Source organism: Dryas octopetala, chromosome 6, assembly GCF_963921425.1.
Source record: "Dryas octopetala chromosome 6, drDryOcto1.1, whole genome shotgun sequence".
NCBI classification, from domain to species: domain Eukaryota; kingdom Viridiplantae; phylum Streptophyta; class Magnoliopsida; order Rosales; family Rosaceae; genus Dryas; species Dryas octopetala.
Window position 1 is genome coordinate 15,898,379 of NC_141371.1, and position 20,411 is coordinate 15,918,789.

A 20,411-nucleotide genomic window follows, 5' to 3' on the forward strand; every position below is an offset into this window, starting at 1 on the left:
TTCAGTACTCATGTTAACACACAATTTGTCACGAACTCATGATCAAACGTGTTCTATACATTTTCCAAGTTACAAACTGGCAGATACCTCTCAAGAACTTGTACACATTAAATAAGGTAAGTGGCTCCAAACATAACTAAGTTAAGAGGAAGAAAACATAACAAAATGAATTATTTTATATGTGTAGACATAAGCGTAAACACACTTCAATGATAAAAAATCATTTCGGAAATATGTAAAAGAAAGATATGAAAGGCCAGTCAAATTACATTTCAATTCATTAACAATTTACCAGTTGTCTCAAAGTGACTGCATTACCCAGTTCAGGTTGCACCACAAGCAATTACATGAGGGGAAAGGAGAGACAATTCAAAGACCACTACCATTTACTTTGTATATAGATCTCATGCCTACATAAACATCAGTTTTTCTCTTAAATGTAATGTACCTCTTACCAAAAAGAAATGGACAATCAGAACATCACTAAATTTGTGGCTGCCCCAACAACGAAAGGTTCCATTAATAACCGAGTTAAGAAGTAAAAAACAACACCCAATGTAATAGATATAGGCAGAGCAGGCAAAGCTCGATGGCACACTGACAACAAAATAAGAGTGCACCCAAGTCCTGAAATAATGGCAAGATAACAGGCGTACACAGTCATAAGGTCATACATTGCAGCTCTGCCCACAAGAACACTGTAGAAAACGAAATCCCCAAGACCAAGTTTGATACCTCTATTCAACATTTCGCTACCATCCCTCCTCAACTGCTCTCTCTCATTTCCCAATCCCGTCATTCCAACAAGAGGGGACCTTTCCTCATCAACAATTTCAGATGCTCCACTACCAGTCTGCCTAGCTCTGTCAGACTGAACAACCACAGTCGAAAATTCCGAAGAATTACTGCTTGACGACTGCCTAACCAGTATATTATCCTCCAACAGTAACCTCTCCCCTTCATCTCTAATACTCTCACGTTCCTCATTCACCAAACCTCCAACCTCAACCGCGCTGTACTCTGAATTACCGCGATTTTCATTCTCATTTCTATCCACATTGTCCCTTGAGACCGCCTGAAGCTCAACCGACCCAGAATCTGAAACCCCAGCAACCAAAAATTCCAAACCTGATCCACGACGCCCAGCATTCTGTGGCACTGTTGGCCGAGCCTCGTAGATCAAAGCCGGGAGCTCCTCATCCCGGCTAGAGGCCAACTCCACCAAGAGCTTAAGAGGCCCACCCGGGGCCAAAACCGCCACCAAATCATAGACAGCCAGAGCCACAAGCAAAGCCCAAGTGGTCCATTCAGGCAACTTGGTAAACCAAGCGGCCACAATAATCCCCAAAGAAACCATATAACCCTGGCGCAAAAATATGGGCATCCCAGCCGAGAAAACCGACAGCACACCCACAACAGTGAAATTGAAAAGCAGCAAAAAGCAAGTGATGGAGTCAATGGGTATGGAGAAATGCTGAACAATGGACAAGAAAATGGAACCTCCCATGGTGCCGAGGACGAAGAAGGCAGAGAAGCGCATGTAGTTCTTCAAGAAGTTGGTGAAGTTGTAGTAATAGAGGAGGACGAGGAGGAAGGTGACAAGGGCGATGAGGATGACGAAGACCAAGGCGTTGAGGAGAGCGCCTTCGAGCTTCTGGGTGGCGGAGTCGGAGGGGGTCTCGAGGTAGACGAGGTTGGCAGCGGTGCGGATCGGAGGAGCGGAGGCGGCGGAGGAGAAGGGGTTGGAGGGAGAGAGAGCGTAGACTAAGAGGACTACGAGGAGCATACAGATTGAGACTGGCGACATCACGCCTATGATCTCAACGCCGATCGATTCTAGAATGCTCGACTCCATGGCTTCCGTTGGGGACTTTCGTCGAGCAGCTGCTGGGTCTGGGTTTGGAGTTTGGACCGTTTGGTTACGGCATTTTTCTCTTTGCGGGGATTTTGGGAAAGAGACGACTGACCAGAGCGGGAGAGTAATAAGTTATTACTAATAAGTCATCAATTACTGCTAGTATTGTATTTCTCAAAAATACAATTAGATAGATCAAATTGCATATTTGGTTCCTTTACTTTCACTCATTTTCCACTTTAATATATGTTATTTCAATTGAAAAAGAAAAAGGGTGTGCAAAAAGAAAAAAAAGGGTGTGCAAATAGCAGCCCTCTCACTTTGTAGTTTTATAATTTTTTATTATGGGTGCCATTAAATTCAAAGTGTCAACTCTCTTTATTTTGATGATAAAAATCTGTTGTGGCAGCGAAGAGAGGAGGTCAGGTTACAAACTTTTGGTGGTGATTTTGTGATGTTTGTGTGGTGTTTGATTTTACCTTTTTGTGGTGACTTTTGCTTCACCGTTTGACTTAATTATCGATTTATCATCCAAAACTGTAATTCATTCTCACTTTGTTACTTGAAAGTTTTTTTATTCTAGATTACCACCTGTAACTTACATCTGTGTCTCATTTTACCTTGTTCCGTCAACAATTCCATTAAAAATAATGACCTGGCAATTAATGATGACGTGGCGTGCTGGATGTGCGCCATGTGTCACATCTTTGCTGTTATTTTTAGATTTTTTTATTTTATTTTTTTTATAAATTTTAAAAATTAATTAAAAATAGCTACGAATTCAGAAAAATACACGAAAAATTCCTACGGACTCGTCTTGACTAGTACTAATTTACTATCAGGTTAAATTACCAATTTGCCCTCTAAAAATTTCTAAAAAAATTAGAAATTCCAAATTTATTTCTAAAAAATTAAAATAAATTTCCCTCTATTCGTAAACTCTTGGACAAATTCTCAAAAATATTTGAGAAATTACCAAAAGCCTGTTTTAGAGAATTATTTCGAGACTTTACAGAAATTCTAGAATTTATTTTATAGGAAAATTTATTTTCCTTTAAAACTGAGAGGTCTTTTGGGTAGCAAGTGTTCACGAGAAAGGTATTGTTAGTTTTTAGAAGATTAACGGTGTAGACCTCATATTTTTTGGAGTTCGGGAGATTATCCTATGAATTTCCAAAGAGTCTAGAGTATTTTAATTTTTTAGAAATAAATTTGGACTTTCTAAATTTTCTGGAAATTTTTAGAGGGAAAATTGGCATTTTGACCCCATATTAAATTAGTACTAGTCAAAACAAGTCAATAGGAATTTTCGATGTATTTTTCTAAGTTCGGAGCTATTTTTAATTAATTTAGTTTATAAAAATAGGAAAATCAAAAAAAATCAAAAAATATAAGAAAAGATGTGACACGTGGCGCACATCTAGCGCGCCACGTCAGCATTAACGGCCAGGTCATCATTTTTAACGGAATTGTTGACAGAACAAGGTAAAATGGGACACAGATGTAAGTTACAGGTGGTAATCTGGGACAAAAAAACTTTCAGGTGATAAAGTGAGAATGAGTTATAGTTTTGGGTGGTTAATCGATAATTAAGCCTCACCCTTTTGGTGGTGATTTTGCTTCACCCTCTTTGTGGTGATTTTGCTTGAGTCATATGCTCAATTCTGGAGTTTTCTCCATTTGCTCTCGATTTCAACGTCTCTTCAATAAGCATCGGGCAGCCGCTTGTTCTCGACTCCTGGCCCGTCATCTTCGTCAGATTCGAGAATACTCTTTGATCTTCGGCGATGATGTTTGGATCATGTTGTCATAAAGCGATCCTGTGCCCTTATGCACGGGTGGTCGCTACACCTTTGGAAGATGTGCGCTTCGGCTCGGGTGTTCGCACCTCCATCTTCTCCTATTTCGGTGTCTCTCTGGCTTTTTTGGTGGCGGTGGTGTCTGCTGGATGCTAATGTGATGATAGTTTTGGGCTTTTGTGGATACTGCTCCCTTCCACCTAACGGTGCCTATCCTCCTCCGATCCATGGTAGTGGTGTGGTCTTCCCGTATCACCCCTTGTGCCTTGGATTTGGTCTTTTGTTTAGATCGGTTTATTTTATTTTAGGCTTTTCAGTAATAGTTTGTTTTGTTTTGGGCCTCTGAACTGTTGGCTTTGTACTTTGTGTGCCTATTGGGCTTTTTTAATACATGGCTGATTCGAACAAAAAAATAAAAAGGTTACAAACATAGTTGCTAGTTTGTTACGCTCTCCTAGGACCTAAGTCTTTATATTTGAAATGTCTAAAATGCTCACTCACATGTCAATCATATGTTGACATGTCACATTTTCGTGTTCAATTTAATGAAATTAACAATTTAAACTTGATTGCTATTGTATTTTTATGCAAAATATAAATTTAAAATTACCAAAATTTAAAAAACAATTACCAAAATGAAAAATGAGTTAAAATATAAGGACAAAAAATGTCATTTGTTCAATTAATAAATAGTCAATTTTTTTATAAGACTTTGACAGATGGTAGATTGTTCAATTAATAAATAGTCAATTCATCAATTATTTGGAGATTACCAATTTACCATTTTTTGTGAAATTTGGTTATGTGGAGTGTGACCACTTTTTCAAGGCAAGGCAAACTCGTCTTCAAACAAACCACTTTTTAATGGGTTAATTGCCTAACACCATACAATAACAACATAACATTAAGCTAATCCAATTCATATAATAAGCAACACTCCATAATCATCACACCAATGTCATTACATCGAAAAAAACTTAACTCTAATATGGATATGAGCTGATTTGATATCCTAAGAGATAAATTATGTCTTAAAATTAGAGAAAATGTTATGTGATGAAGTATAAAAGTATATGTGTCATCATATTATTGGATTGAAATACCAAATAGCCATATCCCTGTAGAGAAATTTCTCTCTGCCCACCTAAAGTCATAATTAGTTAATTACTACATCATATCGACAATCGATCTAAACAACAAAATAAATAAAACTACTTCTATCCAATCTCTCTACAGCCACAGAACTGAAGGACGAATGCCCTTAGAGTGCCACAACAGCCTTCTGCTGGGAAACAAATGACAGAAGGATGGGTAATGAGGGGTTCATAATGATCAGCTCCAGCACTATACCAACCTGCATGAGAAAATGTTCAGAAATGAGCTAATGAAGAAATCTCAATCAAAAGGTATTTTCAGATTACAAATCTTTCTTTCTTACCTGTTCCTTTCATGGAAAGAAAGGAGGTCCACAAATTTGACTCCTAGGTTGATGTGGGAGGCCAAAAACACAATTTTCTTCATCAACCATTGCACCCAATTCATGTACTTGAACCTGTAATTGATGAATTCAGACAAGAGAGCTTATACGAAGATGAGTATTTAAGTACATGCTCCAAAAATTCACAGTAAAAAATCCATCTATATCAAGATCCAATGAAGCAAAGTAAAATGGAAAATTTATCAACTGAACGCTGGAAAAAAAAACAAGAAGAAATTAATTGGCACTGTAGATTATATCAACGTTTTGACCAAAACAAAAAATATATCATATCAACTTAACAATATTAAAGGCTAATTACTCAACGAGATGAAACGGGGTAAAATATATGCAATGCATAACGTAGTAAACAAGTCCAACTCTGATAAGGAAGCCCTACAGAAAGAACTCACCACACATGAGTTGGTTAAAAATACAGCGAGGCTAGGAAAAGATCGAGATGCTGACTAACAAATTTCCAGACCATGAAGCTCAATATAGAAAAAATCAGCATGCAAACCCCAATAGATCAAAAGTAATTCTTAATCGGATCTATATATTAAATCTTTTATGATCAATCAGTACATTTTTCCCAACGCTTGAATTAACTTAAAACCAAATGGTTGTGCATGATGAGTGCCAGCTGAGGTTCTTAGTGTGAAAAGCAATGAGGAGTTATTGGTTCATTTTATTGAAGATTGAACAACAACATATTGAGCTAATAATATATCATATATTAGAAAAAGAAAAAACAAAACAAAACAAAATAGAGCTCAAAAATCACAAAGTGAGCTCATTGATAGTCAAGTCATTGTAACAGTATTCATATTGTAATGCATGGATACCAGCTACTAGAATAATTCTAAGAAACTGCTTCAAGATCATCAAATCCACATATTTCATACTCAGAGTTATAGTACTTTTTCATAGTACCATAATGTCAAAACATATATGACAACAACCATATCAAGGATACACACAAACTTTGAATCTCTAACTCTTGCAATCAGAAATAACACAATCTTCTTTCTCATTCAATCCATCTCTAGTCATCAAATGAAAGAAACCAAAACAAGAAATCCACTGTAGATAAATTAGAACAGGAGCACTTGCAACACATAGCCAAGCTATCTGTATAGTTTTCTATGAGTTACCCTCATTTCTAAACTCAACCCCAACAAAGAAATTTTAGCTATTACTTGTGTTCTAGTCAATATAGTTTGCAGAACTAACCAGTTCTTTATTGGCCAGAATAAAGAAATAAAAAACCCTCCAAATATTGGACAACATTGGCTCTAGCCAAAATCATTATACATGAATATTCCTTCACACAAAACAACGCATTAAAATCGGTTCAAGGTCAAACCATTACTTATATATATATATATATATATATATTATATCATAACACACAAGTGAATACAAAATCAAAAATAAATCTAGTTCTCACTTTCGAAACAGATCCAATTTCAAGCAGGAACTCAATCCAATAATTTATAAGTTGCCATTACTTATATACGTGCAAGGTAGACAAAGTAGACAAATGCATGTATAGATTATGAGCCAACCCAGACATGCCAAAATGTATATTCAAATAAATCTTAGAATCAAAAAATTTCTTAGATCCACTAGGGCACGGGTTATGATGCACTAGTACAAGAAAAAAGAGATTTTCTCTCACCTCAAATGAACTTAAGTACCCTGACATGGTTTCTCTCACATTGTTATAGTTTCTTCATGAAATCCTCAATGATATCAGCAGCAGCAGACATATTCTTCAGTTTGACTTCGTCCCAAAGCAAACGGCATGTCTTATACCTTGGCTTTATCTCTTGGCCAATCATCTCCTCAAACAGAAGGTAAGCCCATTCACATTTATTTGCTCTGCATAGCCCATGAATTAGAAGCGTATAGGTTGAGAGATCAAGACTGAGATGGTGTCTATTGACCATGTCATCCAATAACTTACTCCAACAATTGTCTGTATTGCCAGTCTTAAAGCACATTTTAAGCAATGGATAGTATGTCTGAACATCAGGCTTACATAGTCCTGAATTTTCCATCTGGCAGAGGACATTTAAGGCATTTTTCTCTTGAGCATGATGGCAAAACATGGCAATCATTGTATTGTAAGTTGATGTATTAGGAGGTACCCCATTCTCAGGCATCTGAACCTCAAAAACCTGAATAGCCTCTCTTACTCGGCCAGCTCTTCCTAGTGTGTGGATCAGTGAATTGTAAAAAAGTGTATCAGGGTTACATCCAGCCAATTTCATTCTCTCAGATAACTGCAAAGCTTCCTCAAAATTCTCTGACTTTGCTAGATAACACATGACAGTGGTGAAAGTGACAACATTTGGACTGGACCCCTGTGCTTCCATTTCATCAAACAATTCATAGACCTTATCAAAGTTGAATTGGTGGCAATAAAAAAGGATGATTGTCGAGTAGCTGATGACACAAGGGCGACAACCATGTCCCTTCATCTCTTGGATTGTCCAATGTGCCTCATCAACCCGCTTGATCTTGCACCAACCATGAATGAAAATGTTAAAGGTATGAGCATTTGGCAAGATGTGTGATTTCAGCTCTAAGAAGATCTCACGAGCCTGCTCAACTTTGTTCTCTTTACATAGCGTGTCAAGCAACAAGTTCATTGATTCCGTGTTTTTTTCCAATCCAAAACTTCCCAACTCATCAAATATCCTTACAGCATCCTCCCATTTCCCTGCACCAGCAAACCTTCTCATAACCTTACCTACAGTGTTAAGTGTGACCAGATGATCTTGACGCATTTTTTCTAACAAATCCATAATCTTTTTCATTTGCCCCATTTTACCCAAAATGTCAACTATCATATCATACGCATCTGGAGTGAGTTTATAGCCAGAGCATGACTCTACCCATCTAAATACACCCAATGCTGATTTCCAATCATTCTTGAACCGATGGAACAATTGACCAACAATGTTATGTGTGAGCTGAATGCTATTACATGCTTGGTCATGTGCAAGAGATTGTAGAACTTCATCATCACTGCTTCCAACCGGAACTTTAGCTATGATAATGTCAAGATCAGATAGTCTTGTTGGGTCTTCAAATTGTGACGACCCCAGTGGAGAAGACAAAATTGAAGAAAGAGGAGGCAAACAATTTCCAGAGGAGGTATGGAAAAAAGCACAGGAGTTTGAAGTATTGCATAGGAAGCGGACACTTTTAAAGCATTTCTGAACATGGAAGATCATGAAGATGTCGCAAGGAAAATAAAAAGTATTTCTAGCTCCTGCATCCCCATAAACAAAGAATTAGATTGTTTATAACCCATACAATATCGGGAGAGAAAAAAAAAAAAATATATTATCTAGCATTTGATGAAAGAAATGATGACGATAGAAACGAAATCAATATATCAACCTTATGTGTGTAACTTGGTCGGAAAGAGATTTCACATCAAAATTAATATGAGGCAACTAAATGTACTTTCAATAACAGAACAAGAAGAATAACAATGGACAAAGTCTTCTAACTTTAGCATATGCATAAGAGTGCCATATTTATAAATCAATGATACCAACTAAACTAAAACATGAACCTCCAGACAAAAAAAAAATAATAATAATAAAAGATGAATCGTCTTGCAGCTTTACCAAATTACCCAGAAGCTTATCTAATGGGGTTTCCAGTTAAATGTACAGATTAATACCTTTTCAAATGCAACCCTGATGAAAACTTACAGACAAAGAGGAAAAAGAGTAAATAGTGAGCTAAAGGGTATAGAGAGAGAGAGAGAGAGAGAGAGAGAGAGAGAGAGAGAGAGAGAGAGAGAGAGAGAGAGAGAGAGAGAGAGAGAGAGAGAGAGAGAGAGAGAGAGAGAGAGAGAAGAGAGAGAGAGAGAGAGAGAGAGAGAGAGAGAGAGAGAGAGAGAGAGAGAGAGAGAGAGAGAGAGAGAGAGAGAGAGAGAGAGAGAGAGAGAGAGAGAGAGAGAGAGAGAGAGAGAGAGAGAGAGAGAGAGAGAGAGAGAGAGAGAGAGAGAGAGAGAGAGAGAGAGAGAGAGAGAGAGAGAGAGAGAGAGAGAGAGAGAGAGAGAGAGAGAGAGAGAGAGAGTGCTGACCTGGGTTGGGCTGAAAGAGTCGAGAGAAATACAGAACGAGTTAGAGCTCAGTTGGGGGAGACCATGAATGAGTTGCGAGGGATCGTCGAATGGAAGAGAGCTTTAGGCCTTTCTTTCTCATCGTCGAGTTTAATGAATGAAATATAATCAGCTAGGAACCGGTTCCATGAAATGCCTAAAATGTCCTTATCAATTTGAACAATTCACAAGTAAGGTAGCGCGCAGTTCTTCTCCCTTGAGCTCTTCTTCTCTTGTTTCCTTTTGGTGGGTTCTACTGTTCTACACTGTAGAGTAGAAGCAGAAGAACCCAGGCATGTCTTATTTTTTTTTTTTTCATTAATCTTTCTTGCTATTTAATTTTATCTTCTGTTCTCTTTAAATCACTTGCTCTGTTCTTATTTTCTCTCACAAACCCACTAATCATTTCTTTAACTTCTGAATTTGGAAATTCTTTTAACAATTTTTTATTTTGTTTGGATTTAATTTTTGCCTTCTTGAGTGGTATTTTTTTTGTTCAGTTCTTTTTGTCTCTGAACTCTCAATTCTCACAAGTTATATGTGTATTTGTAAGTCTTGGATATATTCTGATGCTTCCAGTTTGCTTTTGAATGTTCTTGTGTTCCTAGACAAGGATTAAGTCAACCACTTTGTTAACTAAAATCTAAAGAATAAAATAAATAACATAAAGAGCCTTCAAAGATGAAGAGAACAACTCATATAAAACACCTAATGGCAGAAAGAAGTATTTGAAAATCCTGGCATTTTGTTTTTCCCTATTGCAATGCTTGCTAAAACAGCCAGGCTGAAGAGCAGCACAAGCCCAACACATCAAAGTAGCTTTTCTGCAACTCTTTGACTTTTTTGTTTTTGTCCTGCTGGGCAGCCATAGTCCTTAATAATTATCTCCCAACTTGTAGCTGCAAATACAGAGAGAACTATTTTGTCAGTGTATACATAGGCTAGCAACAAGATCATAGAAAATTAATGAAATTGTTGTTGTATTCAATTGTTTGATAACTTGGTCACTACATTAATTTCAAGTGATTAGAGGGTCAGAAATTCAAGTTTCTTGATGTGTAATTTTATTGCAAATTAAGGAACAATCTTTGTGACTTTTCAAAAAAAAAAAGGAACATCTTGTGTGTGTGTGTGTCTGTGTGTGAGTGAGAGAGAGAGAGAGAGAGAGAGAGAGAGAGAGAGAGACATACAAACCAGAAACAAAGAGGACAGAGACTTGTGAAAGTCAGTAAAAGCGCTTCCTAAGAAGCAGTGCCATCGTAATGGTTTTTTATTTATTTTTAATATAATTATATTAGTGAAGCAAATTCGTTGTATCCACAGGGTAAGGTTTCCTTGACATATACCGCCGTCAGGCTGCTATGGCAGCCACTGAACCTGCCCCGCCCCTGGATATCTTAGGTACTTAAATCATAGATTTCTGTTTTAGTTGACTATATGCTTTTCTGTCTCTCTTATTTTTGTTTCACCTCTCTCCCAGTTCGAGGACCAGAAGGTTTCTCACTCTGGAACGGGCCCCCTTGAAAAAGTTTGTTGCACGAGTACGAAATTCAGTGAAGATGGATCTAGGCTCATGGTGATGAAGTCTGATTCGGTGATTAGCATATACGATTGCAGCAGCTACAGGGAGATCAGGTCTTTTCAAGTTCCCAATGTTGGTGCAGCTGCCTTGTCCCCACGTGGGACTTATCTTCAGACTTTTCAGAAATCCTCAACACCACAGGATAAGAATGTGATCTTATGGAAGACAGAGACTGGGGATTCTGTTTATCATCAAGTCCAAAAGAACATGACAAAAACTACATGGTACTCATTTTATTTTACAATGTCCCATTGTTTGCAGAAAATAAAAGAAGAAAAATAGACCAAAAAGCTGTCTCTTCATTTGGATGGAGTACAGTTGATTTCCCTTCTTGCTGATATGTGAAGCAGAATGCCTATGTTCCATGTTATGTCATTTCTGTTATGTCAAACATATTATGATAGTATTATATGCTCTTCAGGCCCTCAATTAGATTCAGCTCTGATGAAGCTGTTGCATGTCGACTGGCAACAAATGAGATACAATTTTTGGATACTGGGGATTTCTCTAAAGGAGTTATGTATCGGCTAAGAATTCCTGGAGTGGCTGCACTTGAGCTTTCTAAGGCACCTGGCTCCCATGTGGCATCATTTGTTCCAGAATCAAAGGTTTATAATCATGCCTTTAGTTGATTGTAGGGACTTCTTTATAAATTTATATCTAGTATGGGATCATATGAAAGACAGATTCCTTCTCTTTACATGCTACTTTCAAAAAGTTTCACTTTCTTTAACAATTCAGAATTTCTTAATATTTTAAATTGCCTACAATTTAAAAGCGGTATGTGTCTTATTACATTAAATTTGTTACCACTTTGAACTTGAATTCAAGTGTTCGACTATTTTGGAGTATCAAACATGAAAGGGTGTAGTTTCGGGAAATTGTGAAATTATGGAGTGTCTTTGGATTGGGAAGATCCATTGGGTGGCAATGGCATATCATTCATTTAGAAGCAGATATAATATGAACTTTTTCATATATAGAAAGTGATTAGAAAAGTGGCTGATGTTTCACATTAATATCCCAGGCTTGTTTTTACATTGTAAAGTTCATTTTTCTTTTTATGTAGGGGATGCCTGCCAGTGTCCAGATATTTTCTTGTGGAAAAGATTTACAGAGTCAACCTGTTGCTCGACGGAGTTTCTTCCGCTGTTCAATTGAATTGGAATAATGGCTCAACCGAGCTTTTAGTTGTGGTGCAGTCCGATGTTGATAAAACCAACCAGAGTTACTATGGGGAATCAAAGCTAAACTACTTGACGACAGATGGGACCCATGAAGGACTTGTACCTCTTAGTATGTTCCAACTTCAATGGTAAAACCCATATTTATTATTAACTGCCTGCAGAGTGCAGCCTAATCCTTCAATATTTGGCAGGTAAAGAGGGGCCCGTTCACGATGTTCAGTGGTCATATTCTGGCTCAGAATTTGCTGTAGTTTATGGCTGTATCCTTTTTTCCTTTTAGATGTTTTGAAAAGACTTCTTAACAGGACTTTTTCCAAAGACTTAGAATGTTTAATGCATATTGTTTATTTTAAAAGTAAGCATAGTCTTCAGTGCATATCAAGAATTTTAGTACATGTCTTTTTAGGCTTCTCAACATGGCACTCTAGTGCTCAGAACATTGAGGTGAATCTCAGTCTGACTTACGTTCAATTTGTTGGACAGGTCAATATATTCTAAATATGTGAGTAAAATTATTCTGGTAAAAAGTTAAGTCTGAGAAGATAAATTAATCAATAAATCTCCAAAATTGACTCCAGAATGATTTAGCACCATTCCCATGAGAATATATATATATATATATATATATGTATTTATATATTTGATAAATCTTGTGAGTAGGGCTCTCTATGAATCCTCTTTTCTGAACATATTTCATGCAAGCAGTACTAGTTCATAAGGATCATTGTAATAGCCAGAAGTTACACTGCATAATTTTTTTTTTATTTTTTATTCAGGTGTGAATGCTAATTGCTATGGTAGTATGTTCATCTTTTATTTTCATATATATTTTTTTTTTGTATACTTGCTTTCACCTCATCATGTATTGTAATCCTTTTTGCAAATGTTCAGAATATGTTTTGTTCCTTGAACTATATTAGTTATGCCTTCTAAAACGACGGTGTTTGACAAGAAGTGCAATCCTCTTCTTGAGCTTGGAACAGGCCCATACAATACTATCCGGTGGAATCCAAAGGGAAAATGTATCCTTAAGAATTGTCCTTCTTGGGAACATTAACTTTTTTATTTTTTTGGTTTCTCAAGTTCTCTTTAATTATTTGATTGTTTTGACTAAGTTCATTAAGTTGTAGACACATGGAAAAAAATGAGTGAATGAAAGGGTGAAAAGTGGTGACACCCACGCTGGGAGCATAACATAATAGAATTTAAAACAGTATCATATCGTATAACATAATATAATATATATTTCTGTCTTGGCGGAGACAAAAAGAAATCTATATATTAATCATCTGGTTTGCAGTTCTGTGTTTGGCAGGCTTTGGTAACTTACCTGGTGATATGGTATGCTATTAAGTTATTTTAACTTTTTGTATTTCTCTTCTGGCCTATTTGCTTTGGTAACTTACCTGGTGATAATTGGTGCATCAGTCAGTAATTTTTTGAGAATTCTATCTTAAGAGAAGTTCAAAGTCAAGGTGGAAAAACTATTGTGAGACTTGAACCATAAGATATTTGGAAAATCGGACACTTGAAAACTGAAACGTAGCCATCCTGCATCTGAAATTTGTTTGGACGTTTTAAATACTTTCAACTTCATTTACCTACAAAACTAAAAACCACAAGTGTATTATGAATTTCAGTCAAGAACTGTATATGCATTAATTGTTTTCTAATGATCTTCATATCCATGAATCTTACGCATGCAGGGAGATAGTTGAGGTTTTTGTTTTTAATAGGAAACAGAATGCATTCATTCAAACTATGTAGAAACAGTACAAACACAGTGACTTAAAGAAGACTCAAACAAAACAAAACAAGAACAACGAGATACATATAACCCTCAAACAGAGCGGGAACCACAAACTTTGAGACACCCAGGCTTTGGCACCACAGAAACCTAAGAAAACTGCTGCTTCTCAATTCACATTCTATGAGAATAAAGGGCAAGTAAAAGTCGCACTTGTTGCTACATTTACCACTCCTTTGTTATAAAACTTGTCAAAGACTTTAAAAAAATACATCTTTGGAACATCCATGCATTGTTTAAAGACTGCCGTAGGAAATTATCCACCCTGCGGACTTTTCTTTATTGCACTCAAACATCAACCTCCTAATCTCCTCCTCCTCAAAGGCCTTTCCAGGCACTTTCACCTATTGGACTCCATTCCAACCCTTCAATCTTAATCTCCTCCTCCTCAATGCTTTGTGTTGTCTCTTCTTTTTTCTTCCATTATGCACTCATGATGATGTTTGACTTTATGATTTCTGAAGTCAATTTGTGTTTTCTTTACTGTATAGGCATTTTGGGACTATATAGAGAAAAAACAGCTTGGAACAACTAAGGCTGCATTGTCTGTGACAAGCGAATGGTCTCCAGATGGACGCTACTTCATGACTGCCACAACAGCTCCAAGATTACAAGTTGACAATGGGTATGTTAATCTCTTGGTACTGTTACAGAATTTGTTAGTTGGCGAAATGATCAAGTACATGGTATCCTTGGTAGGTGCACTTCAGTGAACTAATTAGGTACACTTCATGAACGAATTAGGCGCACTAGGCCTGTGTTTACCATGTGCCTGTCTAGAACTTCTGTTGGCATTTTTGTCTCTTGTTTTACTTGATTGTCAATCTTCCAAGTATATTTTGATTATATACAATCATCCTGAGAGAAGTTTATGTCTATCTATGGGCACAAACTTTTGTTCGTCTTGATGTTATAGACCGTTCTCACCATTGGATTGGTTTGAATTGTTCATTAGTGAAACCAGCAAGGGCAGTCTGAGCATATTTACCATCTCCTGCATATTCTATTGATGATGTGCGCATATTAGTGCTATCCTATGGGATTGATGGGATATGTAATATGATGGTCTGGTTCAAAGAAACTTATTTTCCAGTAAACCGCTTCATATTTTTTTGTTCTATATTGAAGGATTAAGATTTTCCACTACAACGGGTCATTATTCTTCAAGAAGATGTTTGACAAGTTGTACCAGGTCAGTGTTGATGGTGACCCTTCTTAAATTGACTTAAAACAATTCCTTTATTCTTGTGTGCACCTCCTTGATTTCTTTTTTATTTGTTTGCACCTACTATTTGTTCAGGCTGACTGGAAACCAGAGTCACCAGATAGGTTTGGTGACATTGCTGAACTTGTCGAGTCCATTGAATCATTAGAAGTTGGAGAAACCAAATCTCAAGGTTGCTCTTGTGCAGTATTTCAAACTTAATTGATTGTGGATTTGGATTTGTCTCATGTATATATTTGGTTCACTGAGTAACTTAAATAATTTTCAGGTGAAAGGTCGAAATCTTCCAAGACTTCTGCAAAAGCCAGCACTAGCAACCCTCCTGCACAAAAGCCTGCCGCATATCGGCCCCCACATGCTCAGAAAGCTGCTGCTGTTCAGGCAGAGGTATACATGATATATCTTGTATTTTTTTACCAGAAATGTATTGGTTTCTTTGATTTATGTTGCTTCTCCACAGATCATTGGTATCTTATGGATGGTAGTGACATGCATGCTTGGAAACTTTTCTATAAGTTTTTGATTGGTTAATTTCTTGATGTGATGCTAATGGTTTCAATGATTTTGTAATGGCAGCTGTTTGGAGAGAGTCCTACAGAGTAAGTACACGCATATTTTGCTTGTTTCTTCTGTATGTAATGTTTTGGATTTTCATACAATTTAATTTTATTAAATGCTTGTCCATGTCAACTAATGAAGAACTATGAGCAAGAATGCATTGCGAAACAAGAAGAAAAAGGAAAAGCAAAAGGAGAAAAAGGCTGCTGAAGGTGCCAATGGTACTTGATTAACAGCAGGATTGTGTTTGAGTTGGCCTTTATGCATCCTACAGGATCAATGCGTATTCATAGAAGTGGATTTCTAGGCTTGAGGGGTAGATTTTCCTACAATTACCTTTCTTAATTAGTTCTGAGTGCAAATTTGATCCTTAAGCCAGATTTTTTTGCTTAATTCTTAAAAAAAGTTTGAGCTCATAATAGTGATATCTTCTTGTACAAGCATATATGTTTTTATATGCGAGACCTTCTATCATGCTTTGTTCGTCCACAATGGGAGATGAAAGAAAATTGATGATAGAAGAACATGAATGTTTTACTAAATTTTTAACATTATGATGGTATGATTGAACATGCAGCTGTTTCTTTAATCATTTTTAATGCGTTATCCAAGTTCAGTCATTTTCATTCTGTTTTTCAATGACTTTGAGTGAATCAGATATATACCTGTAACGTGTAACATTATCCAAGTTCTTTAGTGAACCATTTTCATTTTTCTTTTCAATAATCGTTTATTGTTATGTGTAACATCATAATGGTATAGTACTTTTTCCTTCGGATGTACATAGGTTACAGTGCAGAAGCATCATGTTACATATAAAAACATTTATGTTTTCATAAGGCCTTTCTACAATGTTGGATGGGAGAGAGCTTACGAAAGTCCTGCATTTTACATCCTATGTTAGAGAAAAATTCGTCCACTAGATGGATTAGTTAGGAAAAAGTGCACTTCTTATGTTAAATCTTAATGGTAATTTTCGTTATCTCAAATAGTTGGGACCACTGTAAACATCATATATCATAAACGGACATATACCATATCATACATGATTAAGAACACAAAAGGATCACTGCATGCATATTAGTTAACATGACTAACTTGGAGTTGAGGAAGCCATCTGGAACAAGGAACACAGGAACTAGTTTTCTACTCTCTCTACAACTTAATGCAACTGGTTTATGGGGCTCAGTTTCTGCAGTATGTACGTATGAGAGCAGGGACTAGCTCTATATATAAGGGTTAGCTTGGCAAGTCCTACCATAATGGACTAAATGTCATGCTTAAACACTGCCCCTTATTCTAGAGTCCTAATTCATATCTAGGTGAGCTATTACAGTTCTCAACAAGTTCCTCAAACCTTATAAAACACTGATGGTACAGCTGGTATAAGGTTGAATCCATATGGACTTGGGTAAGCTCAATTCCTTTGTCCTTAAGTCATGGTGAGTTGTAGTTGTTTCCTAAGTAAACTAGAATTGTCCATATAGACTTCTTACATTCTCCCACTTGGACAACTTTAGTTTACACAGCAAGAATATCAAAGTGAACAAAGGATCCTTAGTGATCACGTGAGCTTTACTAAATCAAAACTTAATTCAAGACTTGGTCAGATTTAACCATCAACATAGACTTGCAGAAAATCATATACTTAACTAAGTATAAGCACTCTGCAATCACTTAAGCTAAGATCAAATCCACATAAGTCACCAACAAAAATATGAAATAAAATCTAAAAGCATAAAACATTGAATGTAAATTCATAAACCATATGTCATATGCATAGTCCACCTGAAAATTTCGAAAAAAAAACCTTACTGATGCTTTAGAATTGAAGCTCTTTTCACAAAATAAAATTTGTGACTCTTTAAATGTTGTCTAATGAACCATTGATAGAACTTATAATCTTGATAAATATGAATGATTCACAACAATGATACTCTAAAACCAAAAATAAAATTCAAGAAACTGTTGTAAAAGTATGTAGAGATTAGGGTTTGTGGAAAAGGAGGCAGAGAGAAAATATATCAGTCGTCATCTTATTCATCTTATAAATATCCTTATATAGAGGTAGGGTTTACTAGGTTTAGAATATTTACTAGTATGCCCCTACAACTAATTACAGGAATAGCCACATATAACAATATATTTACAACACTCCCCCTTGGATATTTCATGTCATTAGTGTTGTCTCTGCTATGCGCTTCTAAGTTGCCTCGTTAAAACCTTGCCAAGTAATAAAAACCCTGTGGGAACAAAAACAACCCTGGTCGAAGGAAAAAGAGTGCAACGCGCGTGAGTGTGGAGTAGTCGCATCAGGACCTCGAAAGTAGGTGAAGTCATATCTTCTGGATCATAGGCAAATAGTATGTCTATGGGAGCGGGGTGCATTAGAGTTGCTACACCAAAACCTTGCCCGGTAAACCCAATGGGAAAAACCCGTGGTCGAAGGGAAAAGATGAGCAAATGCATATATATCAAATCAACACATCTTCAGGATGTAGTATGAGTAGGGTGACCATGCCAAGATGTGCCTCATTAAAACCTTGCCAGGTAACAAAACCCAGTGGGACAAAATAACCCTGGACGAAGGACAAAAGAGTACACGATGGTCAAGCGAGTATGCTTCAGGATACTCCCCCTAATGTCGACTCCCCCTGAAGACTACATACTAGGTAAATCAGCCAATCTACGCAACCCAATACCTCGAACATGCATCAAGAACGTGGACTTTGGCAGTGACTTGGTAAAGAGGTCTGCATGGTTGTCTTGAGATCGGATCTGCTTGACTTCAATCATCTGATGCTCTTGTTGCTGTTGATTGAAGAAGAACTTCAGTACAATATGCTTGGTGTTGTCTCCTTTGATGAAATCTGTCTTCATCTGCTGGATGCAAGCGGCATTATCCTCATAGATAATCGTTGGTTCATCAGTGGTGGAATTCAGCCCACAAATAGTTCGAACATGCTTGGAAACTGCTCTTAGCCATATACATTCACGAACTGCTTCGTGAAGGGCTAGAATCTCAGCATGATTCGAAGAGGTAGCAACAAAGGTCTGTTTCGTAGACCTCCAAGATATTGTTGTATTCTCAATGGTAAAGACATAACCAGTTTGAGAACGCGCCTTATGCGGGTCTGATAGATACCCTGCGTCAGCATATCCAAAAGGCGGGCATCATTCCGAGGATCGAGGGGGTTCGATTCATTCCTTGATGCGTAGCTAGGGATAGAATAAGCCCATATCCGTCGTACCTCTAAGGTGGCGGAAAATGTCTTTTATGCCATTCCAGTGGCGGCTTGTTGGCGCAGAGCTATATCTAGCTAACAAGTTCACAGCGAATGAGATGTCCGGTCTAGTACATTGAGCCAAGTACAATAATGCGCCTATTGCACTTAGATATGGGACTTCTGGTGCCAATATCTCTTCGTTATCATCTGCGGGACGAAACGGATCCTTCTTAGGATCTAGACTACGGACGATCATGGGTGTGCTAGAAGGCTTCACTTTATCCTCATTAAAGCGCCTTAACATCTTCTGGATGTAATTCGATTGATGGACTAGAATTCCATCTGCACGGTGCTCGAGCTCCAGGCCGAGACAGAAATTCGTTCTCCCAAGATCTTTCATCTCGAATTCCAACTTCAGGTGTTTAGCGGTTTCCTTGATCTCTTCAGGAGTACCAATTAGATTCATGTCATCGACATAAACAGCTACAATAGCAAAACCAGAACTTGTTTTCTTAATAAACACGCAAGGGCATAGATCATTATTCACATATCCCATCCCGATCAAATACTCACTTAGATGGTTATACCACATCCGTCCGGATTGTTTCAATCCATATAGTGAACGCCTCAAACGAATGGAGAGCGTGTTCTGTGGTCTGGAACTATTTGCATCGGGTATCTTAAGTCCTTCGGGAACTTTCATATATATCTCTGTATCAAGATCCCCATAGAGATAAGCAGTGACCACATCCATAAGCTGCATACTCAGTTTTTCGGAAACTACCAAACTGATAAGGTAGTGGAACGTTATGACGTCCATTACGGGGGAATACTCTTCCTCGTAATCAATCCCAGGGCGTTGAGAAAATCCTTGCGCCACTAGACGAGCCTTGTATCTCACAATCTCGTTTTTCTCATTACGCTTCCTTACAAATACCCATTTAAATTCTACAGGTTTAACATGGGGAAGGTGTAGGAACGACAGGCCCAAACACCTTTCTCTTTGTCAAGGAATCTAATTCGACCTGGATTGCTTCTTTCCATTTTGGCCAGTCGTCTCAACGTTGACATTCATCAACAGAGTGAGGTTCGATGTCATCGCTAGTTATGATTTCGGTAGCTACCGCGAACACAAATATATCATCGATGATAATCTCGTTTCGATTCCAGAGCTCACTTAAGCATGCATAATTTATAGAGATCTCTCTGTTCTCGGGAGTGGGTTCAGATGTTGGAGCGTCCCCCAACACCGTCTCTTCCAGGACGGACCCATAATCCGGAACTATTTCGTGAGATGGATCGGTTGAGATTGCGATATCAAGAAGACTCGTTTGTGCCAAATTTATCATCTTCCGGGGATAAGAGTCCTTCGAACCTAGTGGTCTACCTCGCTTTTGGGCAGGGACATAAGACTGGTTAGCCGCTATGGCCGTACCTCGTCCATCTGGGACGACACGTCCTCCTAGGACGACACGTCCTTCGGGGACGGATATCCTTGCAGGCACATTTGCAGCAGGTATATGTGATCTCGTCACTTTAGCTAGATCAGAGAAAGCGTCTGGCAT

The 20,411-nt window shown here is 37.6% G+C and overlaps 3 protein-coding genes across 5 annotated transcripts; 1 reads left to right on the plus strand and 2 right to left on the minus strand.

The window, feature by feature from the left end:
• Nucleotides 1–249: 249 nt before the first annotated feature.
• Nucleotides 250–1,968, minus strand: LOC147282796 (Presenilin-1). The gene has a single exon (XM_086246780.1). It carries the CDS (start codon nt 1,853–1,855, stop codon nt 473–475), a length of 1,383 nt encoding a protein of 460 aa, XP_086102906.1. The 5' UTR covers nt 1,856–1,968; the 3' UTR covers nt 250–472.
• Nucleotides 1,969–4,558: 2,590 nt separating this feature from the next.
• Nucleotides 4,559–9,544, minus strand: LOC147282797 (pentatricopeptide repeat-containing protein At3g04130, mitochondrial-like). 2 transcript variants are annotated; one of them, XM_086246778.1, is made up of 4 exons: nt 9,243–9,544; nt 6,852–8,414; nt 5,093–5,206; nt 4,559–5,008 (listed from the first exon to the last, which is right to left on the minus strand). In XM_086246778.1, the coding sequence occupies exon 2, from the start codon at nt 8,374–8,376 to the stop codon at nt 6,856–6,858; it is 1,521 nt and encodes a 506-aa protein (XP_086102904.1). In that variant the 5' UTR covers nt 8,377–8,414; nt 9,243–9,544; the 3' UTR covers nt 4,559–5,008; nt 5,093–5,206; nt 6,852–6,855. The 2 variants fall into 2 exon arrangements, with proteins under 2 accessions (XP_086102904.1, XP_086102903.1); XM_086246777.1 differs by having other exon boundaries at nt 6,813–8,414.
• Nucleotides 9,545–11,093: 1,549 nt separating this feature from the next.
• LOC147282798 (uncharacterized) lies at nt 11,094–16,208 on the plus strand. Of its 2 annotated transcripts, XM_086246781.1 has the most exons (11): nt 11,094–11,450; nt 11,912–12,138; nt 12,221–12,289; nt 12,950–13,051; nt 13,330–13,370; nt 14,328–14,461; nt 14,965–15,028; nt 15,137–15,233; nt 15,330–15,448; nt 15,638–15,660; nt 15,761–16,208. In XM_086246781.1, exons 1-11 carry the CDS (start codon nt 11,422–11,424, stop codon nt 15,846–15,848), a joined length of 993 nt encoding a protein of 330 aa, XP_086102907.1. In that variant the 5' UTR covers nt 11,094–11,421; the 3' UTR covers nt 15,849–16,208. The 2 variants fall into 2 exon arrangements, with proteins under 2 accessions (XP_086102907.1, XP_086102908.1); XM_086246782.1 differs by lacking the exon at nt 11,094–11,450 and having other exon boundaries at nt 11,982–12,138.
• Nucleotides 16,209–20,411: the final 4,203 nt, after the last annotated feature.

Coding starts and splice junctions, on each gene's coding strand:
- LOC147282797 (XM_086246778.1), bottom strand. CDS start 8,376: ATGATCTTCCATGTTCAGAAATGCTTTAAAAGTGTCCGCTTCCTATGC.
- LOC147282798 (XM_086246781.1), top strand. CDS start 11,422: ATGTGGCATCATTTGTTCCAGAATCAAAG. Junction 14,462..14,964: donor AGATTACAAGTTGACAATGG/GTATGTTAATCT, acceptor TCTATATTGAAG/GATTAAGATTTTCCACTACA. Junction 15,661..15,760: donor TTTGGAGAGAGTCCTACAGA/GTAAGTACACGC, acceptor CAACTAATGAAG/AACTATGAGCAAGAATGCAT.
- LOC147282796 (XM_086246780.1), bottom strand. CDS start 1,855: ATGGAGTCGAGCATTCTAGAATCGATCGGCGTTGAGATCATAGGCGTG.